Raw genomic sequence first — 19,651 nt, 5'->3', positions numbered from 1 at the left:
TGTGTGTACTATGAAACTCCCCCCCAACCCACACTTAAGTTGTACATTGTCCACAATGTACTCATGTAAGCTCACTCATAATGTATATTAATTAAATTCAAATGTGTGATAAGCAATCAAAACAATACTCCCCTGACTCCTAGTGTTGCATTTGATGGAGCTGAGTCCTTGGAAGTGTTGTTCCAATGGGTTGTGAAGCTCACACGGCCAAGTGCCGAAACACCTTGGCCGTGCCCATGACAAAGTTCTCAATTCCCATGATGACAAGACCATCCAAGGTTGTCAGACCCGGCCCGGGCATCGACCCGACCAAGCCTAGGGGTCAGGGTTCGATGGGTTCGACCGGGTCGAACCGGGGTCGAACCGGGATCAATAATGAAATATTAAAATATATATTTTAATAATTAATAATTAGAAAATAATCAAAATATAATATTAATAACCATAATTATAATATAAAAAAATATACAACTACTTATATTTGATATCCAAATTCATTTTATACTCATAACAAGCACACATCAACCTAATAAAATAATAAAAAATACACACTCAAAGCAACCATCATCAAAATATAACAAGCACATATCAACCTAACAAAAAAATAAAAAATACACACTCATAGCAACCATCATCAAAATATAACATGCACACATCAACCTAACAAAATAATGAAAAATACATACTCAAAACAAGCATCATAAAAAATAACAAGTACATGATTTAAAGTTTAATTTCACACAAAAACAAACACATACGGACATACCAATCAAAATTCAAAGATAACAAAATAGTCACAAATACATAATCCAAAGATACAACAATTACCATAGTATTCAAATACAACTAACAACAATAAGACATAAAGTTTAATTCCATACTCAAAAGTCAAAACAAGCACATACCAAGTATAACAAAATAGTCACAAATACATAATCAAAAGATTTACCCAAGTATTCAAATAGACAAACACAACTAACATGAGTTAGGTCCATGAACTTCGATCAAAACTCAAATTAATATCATCATTTCCATCAAATCTTTGATCAAAGCTTGCATGGCCACCAACATCACCACCAACATCACCAAAATCTTGCAAATTTACTTCTTCTTGGATATCCACATCATCTAATAAACAAAGTAAAAGCCATTTATTAAAAAAGCTTGTTATCAAATATACATTTAATATTAAAACTTTTGCTAACCTTGACCATGACGATCATCAAATATAGGAATAGCATCATCTCCATAAACATTATCATCCATGATTTCTTCATAATCAAGTTTGAGAGGACATTCATCTTCCACTACCCAAAAATCCGTCTTATCGATACAATCATAATCAACCGGATCATATCTCCTTTTCTTGTGTTGATGTCTATGCATATTTTAAAATATAAGAAATAAATTTATCTAACTAAAAATAACAAAATTATAAATGAGAACATGTAATGTTAATACATTTGTCGTAAACGTAAGTTATAAGTCACATACACAAGATCATTTAACCTTTGATGCTCCAATTTGTTCCTCGTTTAGTGTGAATGTGCTCAAAGAGACTCCAATTACATTCACATCCTGATGAAGAAGCAGTTTGACTAAGGAGTCGAATAGCCACTTTTTGCAAGTGAGGCGCACTATGTCCAAATAATTTCCATCATTCATCTACAAAATGTATGAAAAGTTTAAAATATATTAGTAAATAACAAGATATAATTCAAATTAAAATTTAACATCAAATACAATTTGGAATGTAGAACTAACCTGGTTGCATATTTTTAGATGCCGACAAAGGGGATTCACGACTAAAACTCCCTAATCGATCTCGATATATTTTGATCTCCTTCATCACCTTCTCACTATTGCTACATATGCTTCTTTGCTCTAACAAGTCAAGTAGGCCTTGCATTACTTCTGGAGTTTCTACAAATGTGCTTTCATCATATAAAAAAGCCGGGTTGAGAAAATAGGCGGCCGCATGAATGTTGCGAAAATGTTTATCCCATCTTTCATCAACAATTTTGATGTAAGGATCATACAACCTTTGCTTGTCTCTAAAGATAGACATGATTCCTTTACGAATTCTAAGCATCCCCTCATAAACATAACCAAGAGAAGGCTTCTCATCGGCATCCACAATACGAAGTAGCTTAATTATTGGAGCTGCTATTTTCACCATCAACAAGCAATCATCCCAAAATTTGTTGTCCAAAATAATAGAACAATCCAATTTACCAATGGCCGATTTGGTCAATCTATGACAAGTATAGTATTTGTCGGTCACCAAAGCTTGCAAATCATGTTTGTGATCATAAATGCTTTTTAGAGTGATAAAAACGGTAGCGAAACGAGTTGCTCCCAGGCGCACAATTTCTTTCCAACCCAACCTTTTTCTTAACCAACTAAACAAATAAATATGGTTGTACATAAAAATGGTTACCTTAGAAGCCCGTGAGGCAAGGTCAACCATATGATCCATCTTCTCAATGTCTCTCAAAATCAAATTTAGGCAATGTGCAGCACAAGGAGACCAATAAATGTGATTATATTTTTCATGCAATAGTCTTCCTGCGATGATGAAAAAATATATCAAATTAGTTTAGAAAGAAGCATGGTTAAGGAAACAATATAAAAATCTATAACTAATAAAATAGCAAGCAAGCTAAATATTTTAAATCACATACCTGCGGCAACATAATTACTAGCATTATCTGTCACCAAATGTACAACATTTGAAGGCCCAACCCATTCCACAATCTCTGATAACAAATTCATCAAATTTGTGGCATCCTTAACGATATCCGATGCATCAACAGATTTTATGAAGGATATGCCATTAGGACAATACACCAAAAAATTGATCAAAGTTCTTTGTCTTTGATCACTCCAACCATAACCCATAATCGTGCATCCAGAACTAGCCCAATTGCTTCTAAAGTTATCAACAAGCACCTGACATTCCTTTTTACAATTCTTTAGTAAATGAATCCTCATAGCATTATAAGATGGGCCTTTATATCCATATCCAATCCCAGCAATGACATCTTGCGCTACCTGAAAATAAGGTGACTTCAATGCATTAAATGGAATGCATGAATCATAAAACCACCGTGCAAAAGCCATATGTGCCTTTTGAATTGCTTGCTTGTTCGCAAATGCACTCTTGATTCCTTGTTGAGACTCTGGGGTTGTCCTTGGAACCATAAATTTTTCAATGGAATCCTTGGCCTTCCGTTTTGCCAAAGATTTTTCTATTGTTGTTGTCCTTTGTTGTGACTTCATTAGAGGATTAAATTCTTGAACATCATCTTCTTCAACTTCTTCATATGCATCATCAAATGAATCTTTCTCCTTTTGTTTTGATGAAGTAAGAAACCCCGCCATTTGCTTGCGAACATCATCGGGAACTTTTTTACAAGCCGCAATAATTCCCCGAATGCAAGCTAGGTGATACTTCATTCTATTAATTCCAACACCTTGATATTTTGATCCACAATAAAGGCATGAGAAAATCTTTTTTCCTTGTGCATTATTAGACACATTAAAATGGTCCCAAGCAGGATCAGTCTTCAAACGAACATTGCCACTTGAACAACTAGAAGATTGTGTATTGCCGGCCTCTAGATCCTACACATAACAAAATCAACCAATATATGTTCTCAATTTATAGTGTGATCTCTATTGTGATACATGTTTATGAAATATGTAATCTCAAATATTTTTTTTAGGCACATGATGTACTCATAAATTTTTTTAAAAAAATTGAACAATGAAAAAAAACTTACCATATGTCATGAGCAAAATTAGAGTAACAAAAGCCTCTTTTTAGATGTTCACCCCTTTCTAGAACCTACAAAGATGATATCTTATAAATGTGAGGTGAAGCCAAATTATAGAAAAATAATCGATATACCAAAAGACAATTCCCACTTTATAATCTCTAAACAATCACATAAGAAAGTTTAATATTTGACCACTAACCAGGCAAGCATCTTCCAATAAATCAAGAGTAAGGAGATCTAAAACAACAAAAAAAAAACAAGGATTACAAGATTTTCAAAGCATGGTACAAGATTACCTATCATTCAAAAAAATCTCTCAAAACTGTCAACATAATCTAGATGAATCTCTTAAAGCATGGTACAAGATTATAAATCTCTTACCAGGAGCAAGCACGAGGTTGGTGGAGTCACCAGAGCATCATCGGAGTTTGATGGAGTTGGCTAAAGAGAAGGCTGCTAGATGGATCCATGGAGGAGGACTGGAGTAGTGGAGTCTTTTGAGGGTTGAAACTTGAAATTTCACAAAGAAACCAGGGGAAGCTTGAGTTGAAACTTGAAAGCCCTAAATTTCCTTAACTTTATGACCCGGTTGACCCGGCCGGGTCAACCGGTTCACGGTTGAACCGGTCGGATCACCGGGTTGACACCGAGTCTTCATACACCCGGTTCAATGGGGCATGCCCATACCGGCCACATGGCCGATTCCTGGTTTTTTCGGTCAAACCGGCTGAGCCGGTCCGGGTCTGACAACCTTGAGACCATCTGCACGCATACACGAGGGGTTCAGTGAAGCTCAATAAAATAACTCGAGTATATAAAAGATGAAGCAATGAATACAACTCGAGACAGTAAAATAAAAGATAAACTCAGAAGGGGAGTCCTTTCTAAGAATACAAGTCCAAAATATAAGTGCAAAAGTAAAAGAAATGAAAAAAAAATAAATCAAGTGTCGGTGTCATGCTCTGGCTCCTCTGCTGGTGCTGGTGCTGGTGATGAAGTACATGGTGGATCAACTGGTGCTGGAATAGGTGATGGAGGTGCTGGACATGCCGGGGGAGTTCTCGGCTGTAGGACAAATAACAAGGCGACGTCTCGCTCTAAAATCCGCTGTAACATGTCGAAACATGCCATGAACTCTGTATGTTGTGTGGCCTACATAGCTCAAATCTCAGCAATCTCTGTCCGAAGCACCCCCACAGCACTCTCGAGCCTTTCAAAGCAATCATGGGCTCGAGATGGTGAAAATAAGTGTGCTGGGGGTGGATCCTCTGCCATCAGAGGTGCCTCGGTCTCTATCAGTGCTTGCTGAGGCTCGGGGGTAGGCTCGGAAGCATCGGCATCATCACTCTCCTTCTCGGCTATCTCTGGAACCGGTAGCACCAGAGCATAAACCCCCATCCGAACCCTGCGAACCATGCCCATCAATCTCATCGTCTCCAGGCTCAAGGGCACAAGTATACTCATCTTCTCGGCCCGCGAATCGTGCCCAAGAGACCCATACCCAGAGCTAATCTCGTAATGTATAGTCCCGAGAAGATCGCTCCAATCTGGCATACTGGCCTTGATGTCGAATGTACTCAGCGATGATGTGCCAAAGATGGATCGGTATGCGCTGCATCATCGAATACAAGTACAGAAGCTCTTGCCGGCTCAAAACGCCAGTTTGCCAAGTCTTTGTAGGAAACCACACGCCCGTGCAAAAATTACCCACGAGCGTGTGAGAATCACAAGGTCGTTCACAGGGGTGAGTCCACGCCCCTGTGCCTTCTCTGGATGAGCTCGCAATACAAAACCACGGGCGTGTGTTAATTCCACATGCCGGTGTGTTTTCTCTGGATGCCTTAGAAAACTCTGCAGGCTCTGCAGAAAATTTCTGAACATGTTTACACACTTAGAGCCTGCCCTAATATGCAAACTATACAAGTTAGAAACATGATAGATAGCTCAAACGACCAAAACTTCATCAAATTCACATGAAAACAAACGGTGAAATTACAAGTCCACAAGAAAATCATAGCAAAAGCATATACAAATTAAGACACCAACACTCAGCAATTTATTCAAGCAAACACTAAACTACCAAATTAAGAAAATAGTAAACACTTGGGTTATCTCCCAATAAGTGCTTGTTTAACGTCACTTAGCTTGACGTAACTTGTCTTATCTCATGGGGCCCATAGATGAAGGTTGTCCTCTTACCCATGACTTGGAAACATGATGAGCAAAGTCTCTTGAAGGTAGAGGGGGAATTATCAGGCTTGAGACCACCTAGCAATGATTCATCCAATTTGTTAGGTTCACGCACGTCTCCAACAGCCTTGGAGCGTTTCTAGTGACGTCTCCTAGCCCTCTTCATCTTCCGCAGCACCTTTTTCAGGATCCCCGAGGTAGATGGTAATTCTTCCGTCGAACCAAGCATCATGATTCCTTCATTGTCCACCTCTTGGTCAAACAAACCCTCGTACGGGTCTAGATTGAACATTTCCTGTATATATTCATCAACAATCTCATCAGTAGTGTCTAGAAAATACAAAGTATCATCGAAATCAAGAGAATGCCGCATGGCTTCAGCAAGGCGGTATGTGAGCTTGTCATCTCCAACTCTCAATGTTAACTCTCCACCGTCCATGTCAATCAATGCTTTGGAAGTATGCAAGAACGGCCTACCAAGTATCAAGGGTACATCCGCATCCTCATCGACGTCTAGCACCACAAAGTCTACAGGAAATATGTACTTGTCCACCTTGACAAGCACGTCTTCAATGATACCCCTCGGATGTTTCACTATTCGATCCACCAATTGCAAGGTCATCCGAGTGGGCCTAGGCTCTCCCAAGCCTAGCTTCTGAAAAAACGTGTATGGCATGACATTGATACTGGCCCCTGAGTCCGCCACTGCCATTTCTTCACCCAAATTGCCAATGTTACACAGAATGATGAAACTTCCTGGGCCTTTCTTCTTGTTCGGCATATTCTTTTGCAACACCGCCAAGCAAAAAGCATCTAAGATAACTAAAGCACTGTCCTCCAACTTCCTCTTGTTGGTCAACAAATCTTTCAAGAATTTTACATACTTAGGCATTTGAGTCAATGCCTCAACAAAATGAATATTGATGTGGAGTTGTTTGAACAAACTCAGGAACTTCATGTACTATTCATCCCTTTGGTCATTCTTCAATCTAGAGGGATAAGGGATTCTTGTCTTGAAAGGTGGGGGTGCCACATCCTTCTTTTTACTTGCTCCCTTCTCAACCTCTATAACCTCGGGTGCGTGTTCATTGGGCTTCTCACTCAGAAGCTTACCCTCAACCTCACGACCACATCTCAAAGTGATCGCCTTCACATACTCTCTAGGGTTGGTCTTGGTGTTACTCGGCAAGCTTCCTCGTGGCCTTTCCGATAAGGACTTCGCAATCTGCCCTACTTGATTTTCAAGATTATGCAAAGGTGGTATGGTTGCGAAGTGTAGCCTCAACTGATTGTAACCTTGTATCAGATGATTGCACAAAACTTTTTAAGGCCTTCTCCAAATCGTTCATTCGGGTCTCCAAATCTGAAACTCTGTTTTCCATGTTTGGGGCTTGCTGTTGTTGTTGGAAACCCAGTGGCCCATGGCCTTTTGTGGACCTTGGTTGCTCCACAAGAAATTGGGATGACTCTTCCAACCCGGATTGTAGGTGTTGTTGTATTGGTTTCCTTGATTACTCATAGCATTACCTACAAAATCGACATTCTCAACCGAAGATGCATTACCAATAGAGATCGGGCAATCAGAGGGAGCATGTCCTCCACCACACCCGGTGCATGTAGTCATGGCCGCCACTCTATTTGAAGTTAGGAGATCTAACTTCTTACTCAATGATTCCACTTGAGCCGGCAATGAGGTTATTGCATCTATCTCATGGATGCCAGCCACCTTTTTCTTCTCCCTAGCATTCCATTGGTAGCTGTTTAACCCCATTTCTTCAATTAGTTGACGGGCCTCACCGGGGGTCTTACTACCTAAGGTACCTCCTGCTGCAGCATCCAAGAGTTGCCTTGTACTCGGATTTAAACCATTGTAAAAGGTCTGAATAATCATCCACTCCGGGAATCCATATTGCGGCCACTTTCTCAGGAGCTCCTTGAACCTTTCCCACATCTCAAATAGAGACTCCAATTCCAATTGTACAATGGATGAGATCTCATTGCTAAGCTTTGCAGATTTTCTAGGAGGGAAATAACGGGCAAGAAAAGCTTCTACCATCTCCTTCCATGTGGTAATTGATGCTCTAAGTAATGAGTGTAGCCACTGCTTCGCTCTCCCTTTCAAGAAAAATGGGAAGGCTCTCAACTTGATGGCATCATCTGTTACCCCGTTTATCTTAAGCATGTTGCACACCTCGAGAAAGTTCTCTATATGACTGTTCGGATCCTCATTGGCCAAACTATTAAACTGTGCGGATTGCTGCAACATGTGGATGAATGCTGGCTTTAGCTCGAAGTTCTGAGCTGTAATCGGGGGACGCACAATGCTCGATTGTGTCCCCAATACTAAAGGTCTAGCATAATCGGATAATGTCCGCTATTGCTCATTCTGTTCTCCCATGTTTTCAGATTCTTCTACTACCAAATCAGCTAGATTAGACTTTTCTTGCACAGGTTCTTTCCCTTTCCTTCTAAGTGTATGCTCGAGCTCGGGATCTCCTTCAATCAATATCGAAGGATTCCCTCGGGTCATAACTAGGAGCAGCACCAAAAGAAAGAAAACAAAATCAGAACGAAAATAGAATAGAAGATATGAAATAGAATGAATGAATAACTAAGAAAACAAAGTGCAAAGTATCTCTAAACGCCTACTCCCAGGTAAAGGCGCCAAAAACTTGACACGTCCATATATGCGTGTAAACCGCAAGTGCACGGGTGTCGAAGTAATAATCCCAGATGAGTGGGTATCGTATCCACAGAGAGTAGGGAATAAAGACACTTAAGTTGTTTCTTAACTAATATGGAAGATGAATAGTGATAGGTGTGACAAAATATGAAATAACGGAAATAAAAGCAACAAGATAGAGAGCACAAGTAAAGGAGAAGGTAAGGCAATCGATAAAGATGGGATACCCAGATATTGATCTGCCTACGACAATCATTTCAAGTGCAAGAACCCTCCATTATACTTCCTAATTGATGCAACAATGAGTCGTGGAAATCCTTAATTACATGATCCCAAATCTAAGGTCAACCATGCCTAACTCTATACATGTCCCGGAGGAGAGATTGAATAACCTCTCAACCTCGCACTCGCATAGAATTGTAATGAACTCTACGGATTCCAGGTGATAAACCCTATTCCTATGTATAGACCTAACCCTTTGGTCCAGGTGGAAGATCCCTAGCCACAATTAAGCCCTACGTGCTAAAATCACTTCAGCGCTTCACTCCGTTGCACTCGCAACTAAGCCCCAGCGGAAGGTCATCCCTTAGCCAATTCACTCTACTATGGCCGCAAAGAACTCTTGGAACGTGGAGGTAGGATAGATCACACCGGAGGGGAAAGGGGACGCTCTGCTATCTCTCGACTCACCCTCTCAACCCTCTCCAATCTAGCTTTGTCTAACCCTCATGGTGTGTCACTCACTCACAAGAGTTACCAACAAGAACTCTCAACCCTAGTCTCACTCTAGGGGACTATTTATACAATTAAGTCTCCAAGATTAGAACTCACAATAAACATCAATTAACTGAAAGTATAATAAAGAGATTCAATGAAACGAATACATCCTAGGGTTCACAAATACTCAAGTACCCACTAGGGGTTTAACTCTCCATGGAGCTAGATACAATCGATGAAATCGAATGTACAAACAAGGGATCCTTAGAAAACCCCCTCGTTAGTCATAGCGATGGTCTTGTGGAGAGTCCTCTACTCATTGCAAGGGTTCCTTTGTCCGGCCTAGGATACACCTCGCCGGATCAGTGCCAACGAAAGCTCTCCCACTAACCTTTTTCCAAACGACGCGTGATATCAGAGCCATAGAACCTCTCCAAAGCCCTAGCCAATACCTCTCAAAACCCTAGTCACCGCCCTCTCTTAAGTTGGGGAAAAGATGGAGAAAAAAATGCTGAAATCGGGGCTGAAATATGCTTTTAAAGAGCTGGAATCGGGAATCCACACGCCCATGTGGGCGCCCCTGTGGATTTTTCACAAGGGCGTGTGGAATTTCCACACGCCCGTGTGGATTCTTTATTTTCCTGTTTTCTCTGCCGGCTGTAAACAGTGCTGCTGCAGTACTTTTGCTACAGTGTTTTCTATAATACCCTGTTGCAGTACCGGCCTGGAATACTCCTGAATCCATACTTTCATCGAGGTAACGCAAACGGGCACACATTTACATCGTGGATCGCCTTGCTTCTTTAATAACGAACATGTTGGCGGAGATCTTGTTCTATATGCACAAGTCAGAATGCTTGAATATGACTGCCCTTGTGCCCCTCTAAATAGTTATGCTAACTCAAGTATGAGGAGGTTGGCACAAATTCCTGCATCTGGAACCCAACCTATGTTTTCGCTTTTGAACCTTTGCAAGATTTCCTCCAAATTAGTGCATTACGACCCACATCGGCTTCTTTCTCTCATAATCGCCCTCAGAACCATATGTACATGAAAGTAACATAAATACACCCATATTAGCATTAAAACCAGAGAAAAGTAATGCTCAACACAAGGAAAGAACACTTCGTCTTCTTATCGTACAAGCACTTATCAATTCTGAACCCTTGAGTGCCTCTGATGAGTGCACTTTGTATACATGTTTTCATACCCTAAATTCATCATTTTGCTTGTTCTCAAGTTTACTATTATACATGAGCAGTGCTATTATGGGTATTTTTGTTAAATGTGTAGAAATTTGGGGCCATAATACATTGTGGAGTGAATTCAGGAAAAAAAAACAAGAAGCTATTCAAAAGGAGTTCGAGTACTCAAGCTTGACACGGGCTGGACACACTCGTGTCATACCCTCTAAAGTTCTTAGCACAATGTTGATCCAGCAAGAATTCTGTGTAGAAGGACACTTTCAATCTTTACCCAGTCAGGACACGACTGTGCCCATGCCTCAAAAAATCACAGACCAAGGATGATTTTAGTGAAGAATTATTGACACGCGCTGGGTGCCCCTGACACGATCGTGTCACAGCATTGCATGGTCAGGACACGATCGTGTCCCTTCCACGGAACTTTCTGGGCAAAGATACTCCTTTTCACCCTACATGACACGGTCTGGACACAAGCATGCACAGACTGTGTCAAGCTCGAAACCCCTCTTTATAACTCCAGTTTTTTAGGTTTCGTGATCATCTTTATTCGGGGATCTTCTTCTCTACCATGAGGACTTTGATGAGAGTGAAGATCAAGCTTATCCACACCTTCTAAGGCATAAAGGAGCAAGTTGGAGGCACAAGAGAAGTAGTGTTCGCACACAAAACTCGACATTAGAGGCATATCTCAAAGAGAAGGGAGTCATGTCTTCTTTCTTTAGATCTAGTCTTATCTCCTCCATGTTGTACCCACCAATGAGGGGATAACTGGCCACGGTGCTCCATGGTGGGAACTTTGTACTTTGTATGCTTAAACAATTTTACTCTTCATGATTTACTGAGTTCTTTTGGTTCTTGTGTTTAATCTTGTGTTTGCATAACTTGATGTGTTTGATTTGCACAGATACTTAGGTAAAACTTGGTGTGTGGATTACCATAGTTGTGATTGCATTGTGTGATTACAAAACTTGATGTCCATGAAACCATAGTTACCTTAGTAAAACTTGGTGTATTTGAGAACCATAGATGCTTCATTGCTTTTGAGCACACACTAGAACCCAAGAATGTACCTGGTAAACCTTGAGGGTTAGTGAGCATTACTGAGTGCAAAGGGAACATCCCGGGGTATTGTTCTCTTCTATTGACTCTTAATCCAATTACCTTTTATTTCCATCTATTATCTTTTCTTTTTCTCTTTTAATTGTTCTGCTATTTATTCAATCTCATCACCTACTTAATGTTCACTAGAGATCAATGTTATGTGAGTATTTTTAGTCCAATCTCTGAGGTTCGACAAACCTACCCCTTACGGGGTACCATTATATTACTTGTGTGTAACCCATGCACTTGTGGAGAACGCATTAGCCTCTAAAGATGGGCATAAGATAGGAAAAAGATTCTTATAGACTCCTTGAAACGCGGTACTTATAGGGGCTGGAATCAGGCATCCACACGGGCGTGCGGAATTTTCACAAGGCCATATGGATTTCCAGAAATCAGTTTTCTACGAGCTATAAACAGTAACTATTTTATTAATTTTACAGTAGTAAACTGCTACAGTAGTTCACCAAAAAATGCTCATGAATCCACTATTTTCATCAAGGCCACATGAATGGGCACACATCCATGCGGTAAATCACATCGTGTCTTCAATAAAACCATATTGACGGAGCTCTTGCTAATGTTGCACGAGTCAGAATAAATGACTGTGACTGCCTTTGTGCCCCTCCACTTTGTGTATTTGCTTGAGCACAATGGAGGTTGGTACACACCCATATGTCTTTGAGCACAACTTGTGTCTTTACCTTTGTTCAATCCAAGAACTTCATCATAATCACATCAACGATCTACTTTTGCTTTCTTTCATCCAACTTTGTCTCCACAACCCTACATGCACAAAAGAACACAAATACATACGAATAAGCGATAAAAATTGATAAAAGTGATGCTCAATGTAAGAAAAGAATATTTCGTATTACTTATACACAAGCACTTATCAATGCAGAATCCCGCTCAGGATCTGCTGAAGTAGTGTTAGGCGTGCCATCACCTCCATCTGATTCGCGACCTGAGTCATGCGTACCACTGCCAAATTGGTTTGAAGAACTACCACAGCAATCTCAAGCAAAGAGATCATGGGCTCAAGGCGAGGAAGGTACATGTGTCGGAGGGGCCTCAAAAGCTACTGGGTGAGCATCAGTCTCCATGGGGTTCTGATGTGGCGGGGGTGCTGGTTGGGAACCCTTGGACTCATCACTCTCATCCTCAGACTCATCTGGAGAAGGAAAAACAAAAACATACATGCTAGGTTCAACCCTCTTCACCATGTCCATCAGTAGTATAGTGTCTAGTCCAAGGGGAGAAGAAATGATAGTCTTTTCTGCTCCTCGAACCACCTCAATCAATCCCATCCCATGGATGAGTCAAGTGATGTACGGTCTAGAAAATAGCACTCCAACTCGGGTATACTGACCCTGATGTCGAAGATAATCGACCACAATATGCCGTAAGTGAAGGGGCTCACTCTACACTATAGAATAAAGGTACAAAAGCTCCAGTAGGCTCAAAACTCTAGTACTATCCTCAGGGCAATTCACTGACCTGCTAAGAACGATGTGGATGTACCTAAGTGATGGACGAACGAGGCAAGAAGCCTTGGAAATCCCTAGCTCATACAGGCCATCTCCATAAAGCATCCGGTATACACGCTGTGGAGTCACTCTAGGGGATAATCAGTAGGAAGCTAAGTGTACTCCTCGGTGTGGATAAAATCATCATCACACAGTCCAAAGCTAATTGAGAACTACATCAGGCTCATGCTGTAGTACTGTCCAAAAGCTCTGAACTGAATCGTATCCTCTCGGCCAAAATTGGTGTGAACCGGTCAAAATCAAAAGATACAAGCATCTCCAAAGTAAGGGTGTGGATGGTTGGATCCCTGATGGAAAGAAGCCTCTACCAACCACCTACAGAAATAAGCTCACGGACTTTTGGTGCCATGTCATCTCCTAATTTGATCTCCTCTAATGCACTCAAATAAGGGATTGACAATTGTCCAAATTTGAGCTTCGAGAGGCGCTTGAATCTTACTTGATGCTCAGGAACAGTGAACTCAACCTGCTCTGGAAAAGTCTCATGATCTTCATGAGGACACTTGCTAGCTAGCCTCTTGGTTCATGGAGCCATTCCTATAAAAAGATAAGTTAAATGATTAAATTTATCTTAAAATCAATACTGTAGGAATCCACATAGCCATGTGGATAAGCCACATGCCCGTGTGAATCTTCATGCATGGTAAGAATACCATGGTCGTTTGAAAATGAAAGGGTGCATATTAAAATGTGAGAGATAACGCACCCTTTTAAATTTAAGAGATCCACACTGCGGTGTGAAAATTCCACACACCCGTGTGACTACATAGGTGATACACCCTTGTGTGTGTACCGCAAGTGCACGGGTGTTTGAAGTAATAAAGTACCCAAGGAGTGGGTAGTCAAATCCATAGGAAATAACCTCTAGAAACAAATAGTATTGCTAAGTAGCTAGAGTGATGATCCATTGGTGATTGTATTCAAGATGTTGATGAAATTACATAAAAAGAAAATAAGCAAAGGGTAAAAAGGAAGAAACACTTAATGATATAGTGGAGTACTTGAAAAATGCCCCCCTAGAACTATTGTTTCAAGTGCAAGACTAACATTATGCTTCTCTAATTAAGATTTAAAGAGATGTGGAAATCTAAAAGCACACAGTTCCAAATCTAATGTCAACTGTGACTAGCCCTCTATGTATGCCCAGTGGAAAGAAAAACTCTCAACACCTCACACTGCGTGGGACTGCTTGGGTTCTAGGAACTCCAAGTGATAAATCCTATTCCCAAATCTAAATTAAACCCTTTGGTCCAGGCGAAAGATCCCTAATCACAACTAAGCCCCAGCAGAAAGGATCTCTCAACACTTCACTCTATTGTGCCTACACAACTAAGCCCCAGTGGAGAAGATCTATCAACACTTTACTCTATTGTGATTGCAAAGAACTCTTAGAATGTCGGCGTAGGATAAATCATATCAGAATTGAAAGGGGACGCTCCGCTACCTCTCAACCCTCTTCAACCTTGCTAAGTCTAACCCTAATGGTGATGGTCACTCATCAAAAAGATGACTAGATGGATTCTCAACCCTAGTGTCACTCTAAGGGAAAATCAAACTATAAGCATACAAGATTGAAACTCAATTAAAAACTCAATTAAAGGAAACATAATAAGAGTAAATAAAACAAAATCATCCTAGGATTTACAATTCCAAGCACCCACTAGGGGTTTAGCTCTCCATGGAGCAATATAAAATCAAAGAATAAGTCAAAGATAAATACAAACTGTCCATAAGAATAACCCCCATGTTGTCCGTGATGATGGTCTCGAAGAGCCACTTCTCCTTCTCCAAGGACTCCTTGTCGAAACAATGTCATCGAAAGATTCCCCAATAACTCTCCTTCGAAGGAAATCGATATTGAATGGGTTAGAAATGCTCCAAAATCCAGCAAAAACGTCCTCCAAACCCTAGCCACGCTATCTCCCAAAGATAAGAAAAAGCCCCTTCATAACTCTTCAAAGTGACTTTTAAAAGAACAAAAATCAGGATTTCACATGCCCATGTGGAATTTCCACATGGGCTTGTGAACTCTCTATTTCTGTGAATTTACACTCTGTAAACAGTAACATCTACAGTATCCCCCAAACATTACTTTAATACAATAATTGCTACAGTTGGGCACACACCCATATGGTAGGTCATGTCACTTTTTCTCTTTCAAATGTGTTGATGACGCTCTTGAAAATTCTGCATAAGCTGGGACATGAGTTTGTGACTGCCTTTATGCCTTTCCAATTTGCATATAGATTTGCACACTCTTGGAAGTTGGCGCACACCCTCATGTGCTTAATCACAGTTCATGTCTTGACCTTTTTGCCACACAAGATAATCCTCAAAATCTACGGTCGTGACCTATTTTTGCTTCCATTCTTCTTATACTATCTCCACAACCCTGAATGCACAAAAGAACACAAAAAACACATGAATGATACATAATACCTAGTAAAAGCAATGCTCATTGTAAATAAAACATATTCAATAATATGCATACACAATCACTTATCAATAGGGGAGGTCACAGGAGCACTCACACGCCCCTGTGAATCCTCTGGATTGCACCACAACTTCTGAAATAATTCCACACAGGTATGTGCAAATGCCATACACCCGTGTGCTCTGTTTGGTTAAGCACAAGGAAGGCCACAGGGGCACTTACACGCCCCTGTGGAATCTCTGGATTCCCCTGAATATCTCTGAAACCACTCACACAAGCGTATGAAAATTCCACATGCGCGTGTGACTACACAAGGAAGGTCACAGCGGTATTCACACGCCCCTGTAAAATCTCTGGATTCCCTAGAATATCTCTAAAACAATCCACATGGCCGTGTGGAAATTCCACACACCTATGTGGTTTACAAAATTAGTTCAAAAATTCACAGTTTCTGCAGAAAAGTCTGAAACAATAATACAAGTTGTAGAAATTTCAAAAGATAAGGTAGAATTGACTAGATACTTGTGAAAACACAATCAAACAACCTAAAACTTTGTCACTCACATTAAACAGTGATGAAACACCAAGGATCAATAAGGAAAACATAGAAACAATGTTTCAAATTAAAAACACCTACTCTAAGGCAATTCTTACTGCAAAACTTAATCTACAAACTAAAAATGAAATAGACACTTAGGTTGCCTCCTAAGAAGCTCTTGTTTAACGTCACTTAGCTTGACGTACCTGTGACTTATCTCACAGGGGTTCGTGAAGCATTGATGTCCTCTTACCTACAACTTTAAAGCACAATGAACAAAAATTTTGTATGTTAGAAGGAGAATGATCAAATTTGTGACCACATAAGGAGTTATCACCCTTGACTCATGACTGCACATCCCCAGTAATGTCGGGGTGCTTCTTGTGACATCTCCTCATCCTCTTAAGCCTTTGGACCATTTTTTTCATTATTCTCGGAGTAGGTCGCACTTTGTCCACTAAATCTAATTATGAAACATCTTCATTCTCCGCTTCTTGATCTAGCCATCCCTCCAATGGATCTAGACATAGAATTTCCTACACATAATCATCAATTAACTCATTAGTGGTGTCAAGAAAATATAGAATGTCATCAAAATCAAGAGAATATCTAATGGCATCAGTGAGGCGATAAGTCAACTTCTCATCTCCAATCCTCAATGTCAATTCCCCACCGTCCATGTCAATAAGAACTTTGGAAGTGAGCAAGAATGGCCTCCCAAGTATCAATGGTACGTTGACATCCTTATCCACATCAAGAACCACAAAATCTACAGGAAATATGTACTTGTCAACCTTAATAAATACGTCTTCAATGATGGCCCTTAGATGTCGTACTGAACGATCTGCCAACTGAAGTGTCATCCGAGTAGGTCTTGGTTCTCCCAAACCCAGATTTTGGAAGAAAGTATAAGGCATGACATTGATACTGGCCCCTGAGTCTGTCAATGTCTCTTCCTCACCCAAATTATCAATATTGCAAGGAATGGTGAAGCTATCGAGGTCTTTCATCTTGTTTGGCATACTCATTTGCAACACCACTGAGCATGATGCATCTAGAATTACCGCTACACTCTCTTCCATCTTCCTCTTGTTGGTTAAGAGGTCCTTCAAGAACTTTGCATAGCGAGGCATTTGTGACAACGCCTCTATGAACGAGATGTTAATTTGCAGCTGCTTGAACAAACCCATGAATTTCTTATATTGGCCATAATTTTGGTCATATTTCAGCCTTGAAGGATAAGGAATTCTTGGTTTTTAAGGTGGGGGTGCCACCTTCTTCTCCTTACCCCTTTCCTCAACCTCAACCTCTTTGGGTGAGTCAATCACAACCTTTTCAGCTAGGAGCTTATTCTCGAGTTCACAACCTTTCCCCAAAGTGATTATCTTCAGCTACTCTCTTGGATATGTCTCTGTATTGCTTGGTAAACTCCCATGAGGTCTCTCTGAAAGTGACTTTGCAATTTGGTCTACATGATTCTCCAAATTATGTAAAGATGCGGTGTGGTTGCAAAGTGTAGCCTCAACTAACTAAAAGCGTGTATTAGAAGATTGGACAAACCTTGTTAATGCCTTTTCTAACTTTGTCATCCGATTCTCTAACCCTGAGACTCGATTCTCCAAATTCAGGGTCTGTGGTTGCTAGAAACCTAGTGGTGCAGAAGTCCTCGGCTGCCCTTGATTACTCTAAGAGAAATTCGGGTGATTTCTCCACCTTAGATTATAACTATTGCTATAAGGGTTGCCTTGTCCTCTCATTGCATTCCCCTAAAAAATCCACCTGCTCAACAGGTGATGCACCACCAATTAAAATAGGACAATCAAATAGGGTATGTCCATCCCCACACCCATCATAGTTTATCACTACTGCCACTCTTGGAGAAGTTACTATATCCAACTTCTTGCTCAAGGACTCTACTTGGGCTACTAAAGATGTGACTGCATCAATCTCATGAAGACCGGCTATCTTCTTCTTGTCATGAGCATTCATTGATAACTGTTTATAGCTATTTATTCTATGATTTGTCGAGCAGCTTTTGGGGTTTTACTTCCTAAGGTATCTCCTGCTGCAGTATCAAGTAGTTGCTTCGTACTTGGGTTCAAACTATTGTAGAAGATATGGATAATCATCCACTCGGGAAATCCATGTTGAGAACATTTTCACTAGAGATCCTTGAACCTTTCCTATGTCTCAAAAGGAGACTCCAATTCCATTTGCACAAAGGAAGATATCTCATTTCTGAGCTTTGCAGATTTTCTGGGAGGGAAGTACCGAGCAAGGAAAGTTTTTACCATCTCTTCCCATGTATGATCGATGCTAGAGGTAATGAATACAACCATTGTTTTGCTCTTCCCTTTAAGGAAAATAGGAAATCCCTCAACCTTATGGCATCACTAGTGACCCCATTGATCTTAAGCATGTCACACACTTCTAAAAAGTTCTGGATGTGATTATTTGGATCCTCATCGGCCAAACCATTGAACTATGTTGACTACTGTACCATTTGGATGAAGCCTGACTTGAGCTCAAAACACCAAGCTGTAATTGGTGGCTTAACAATACTGGACTACGTGCCACAAACTTTGGGTCTTGCATAATCTGTGAGTGTCCTTTGTTGTTCATTCTACTCAACTATATTGTCAGACCCTTCAATTTCTATTTCAGCTTGATAATACTACTCTTATACTGGTTCTTTTCCCTATCTATGAAGTCTTCGCTCAATCTCTGGATCATCTTCAACTAATATCGAAGGGTTTCCTCAGGTCATAACCTGGAGTTGAGATCAAGAAAAGAAAAAGAAAAAGAAAAAGAAAACAAATCAGAACGATGAAAGAATAAGAATATGTGAAATAGACTAAATAACGAATAGCTTAAATATCAAAGTATAAATGTTCCAAGCACTCTTATTCTCCGGCAACGGCACCAAAAACTTGACACACCCCTTAAGTATGTGTATCGCAAGTGCATGGGTTATCAAAGTAATAAAGTATCCAACTGGGTGGGTAATCGAATCCACAAGGAATAGGCTCAAGAACAAGTAGTATTGCTAAATAGACTAAGTGACAAACAATTGATGAAATGTGTTCCGATGTTAACAATTTAAAATGCAAGTAAATGATTCAAGCAACAAGCAATAGGAAGAACAATCAGTAGAAAAGTAGGGCACCCGGACAATGCTACCCCTAGGTTATTTTTGTTTCAAGTGCAAGACTAGAACTAAGCTTCCTTAATTGAGAATTAATGAGTCATGGAAATCCAAAGCACATGGTCCCAATTCTAAGGTCACCCATGAATAGTCCTCTACATATGCCCGGTGGAAAGGAAAACTCTCAACACATCACACTGTGTGGGACTGCTTGAAGTTCTGGGGACTCCAAGTGATAAACCCTATTCCCGAATCAAGATCAAATCCTTTGATCCGGGCGAAGGATCCCTAATCACAACTAAGCCC

At 40.4% G+C, this 19,651-nt stretch overlaps 1 protein-coding gene and 2 non-coding genes across 3 annotated transcripts; 2 read left to right on the top strand and 1 right to left on the bottom strand.

The window, feature by feature from the left end:
• Positions 1-985: 985 nt before the first annotated feature.
• Positions 986-12,988, bottom strand: LOC120259975. The gene is made up of 5 exons (XM_039267425.1): positions 12,737-12,988; positions 2,685-3,627; positions 1,765-2,568; positions 1,206-1,307; positions 986-1,128 (listed from the first exon to the last, which is right to left on the bottom strand). The coding sequence occupies exons 1-5, from the start codon at positions 12,986-12,988 to the stop codon at positions 986-988; spliced, it is 2,244 nt and encodes a 747-aa protein (XP_039123359.1).
• Positions 7,874-7,980, top strand: LOC120262651. Its single transcript, XR_005536912.1, has one exon. It is a non-coding gene; the product is annotated as a small nucleolar RNA R71 (small nucleolar RNA).
• A 5,351-nt stretch (positions 12,989-18,339) lies between the features above and the next one.
• On the top strand, positions 18,340-18,446 carry LOC120262532. Its single transcript, XR_005536801.1, has one exon. It is a non-coding gene; the product is annotated as a small nucleolar RNA R71 (small nucleolar RNA).
• The last annotated feature ends 1,205 nt before the right edge of the window (positions 18,447-19,651 follow it).

Source organism: Dioscorea cayenensis, chromosome 5 (assembly GCF_009730915.1).
Source record: "Dioscorea cayenensis subsp. rotundata cultivar TDr96_F1 chromosome 5, TDr96_F1_v2_PseudoChromosome.rev07_lg8_w22 25.fasta, whole genome shotgun sequence".
Lineage (NCBI taxonomy): Eukaryota > Viridiplantae > Streptophyta > Magnoliopsida > Dioscoreales > Dioscoreaceae > Dioscorea > Dioscorea cayenensis.
The sequence above is the reverse complement of the archived record's forward strand: the minus strand, read 5'-3'. Positions and strand labels throughout refer to the sequence as shown.

Bases quoted from the DNA above. Each gene is read 5' to 3' on its own strand.
- LOC120259975 (XM_039267425.1), bottom strand. From the start codon at position 12,988: ATGGGATTGATTGAGGTGGTTCGAGGAGCAGAAAAGACTATCATTTCT. The intron at 1,308-1,764 runs GTTAGTTCTACA...ATTTTTGGGTAG, and splicing joins ATCTAAAAATATGCAACCAG to TGGAAGATGAATGTCCTCTC. The intron at 1,129-1,205 runs GTTAGCAAAAGT...TTTGTTTATTAG, and splicing joins TGATGATCGTCATGGTCAAG to ATGATGTGGATATCCAAGAA.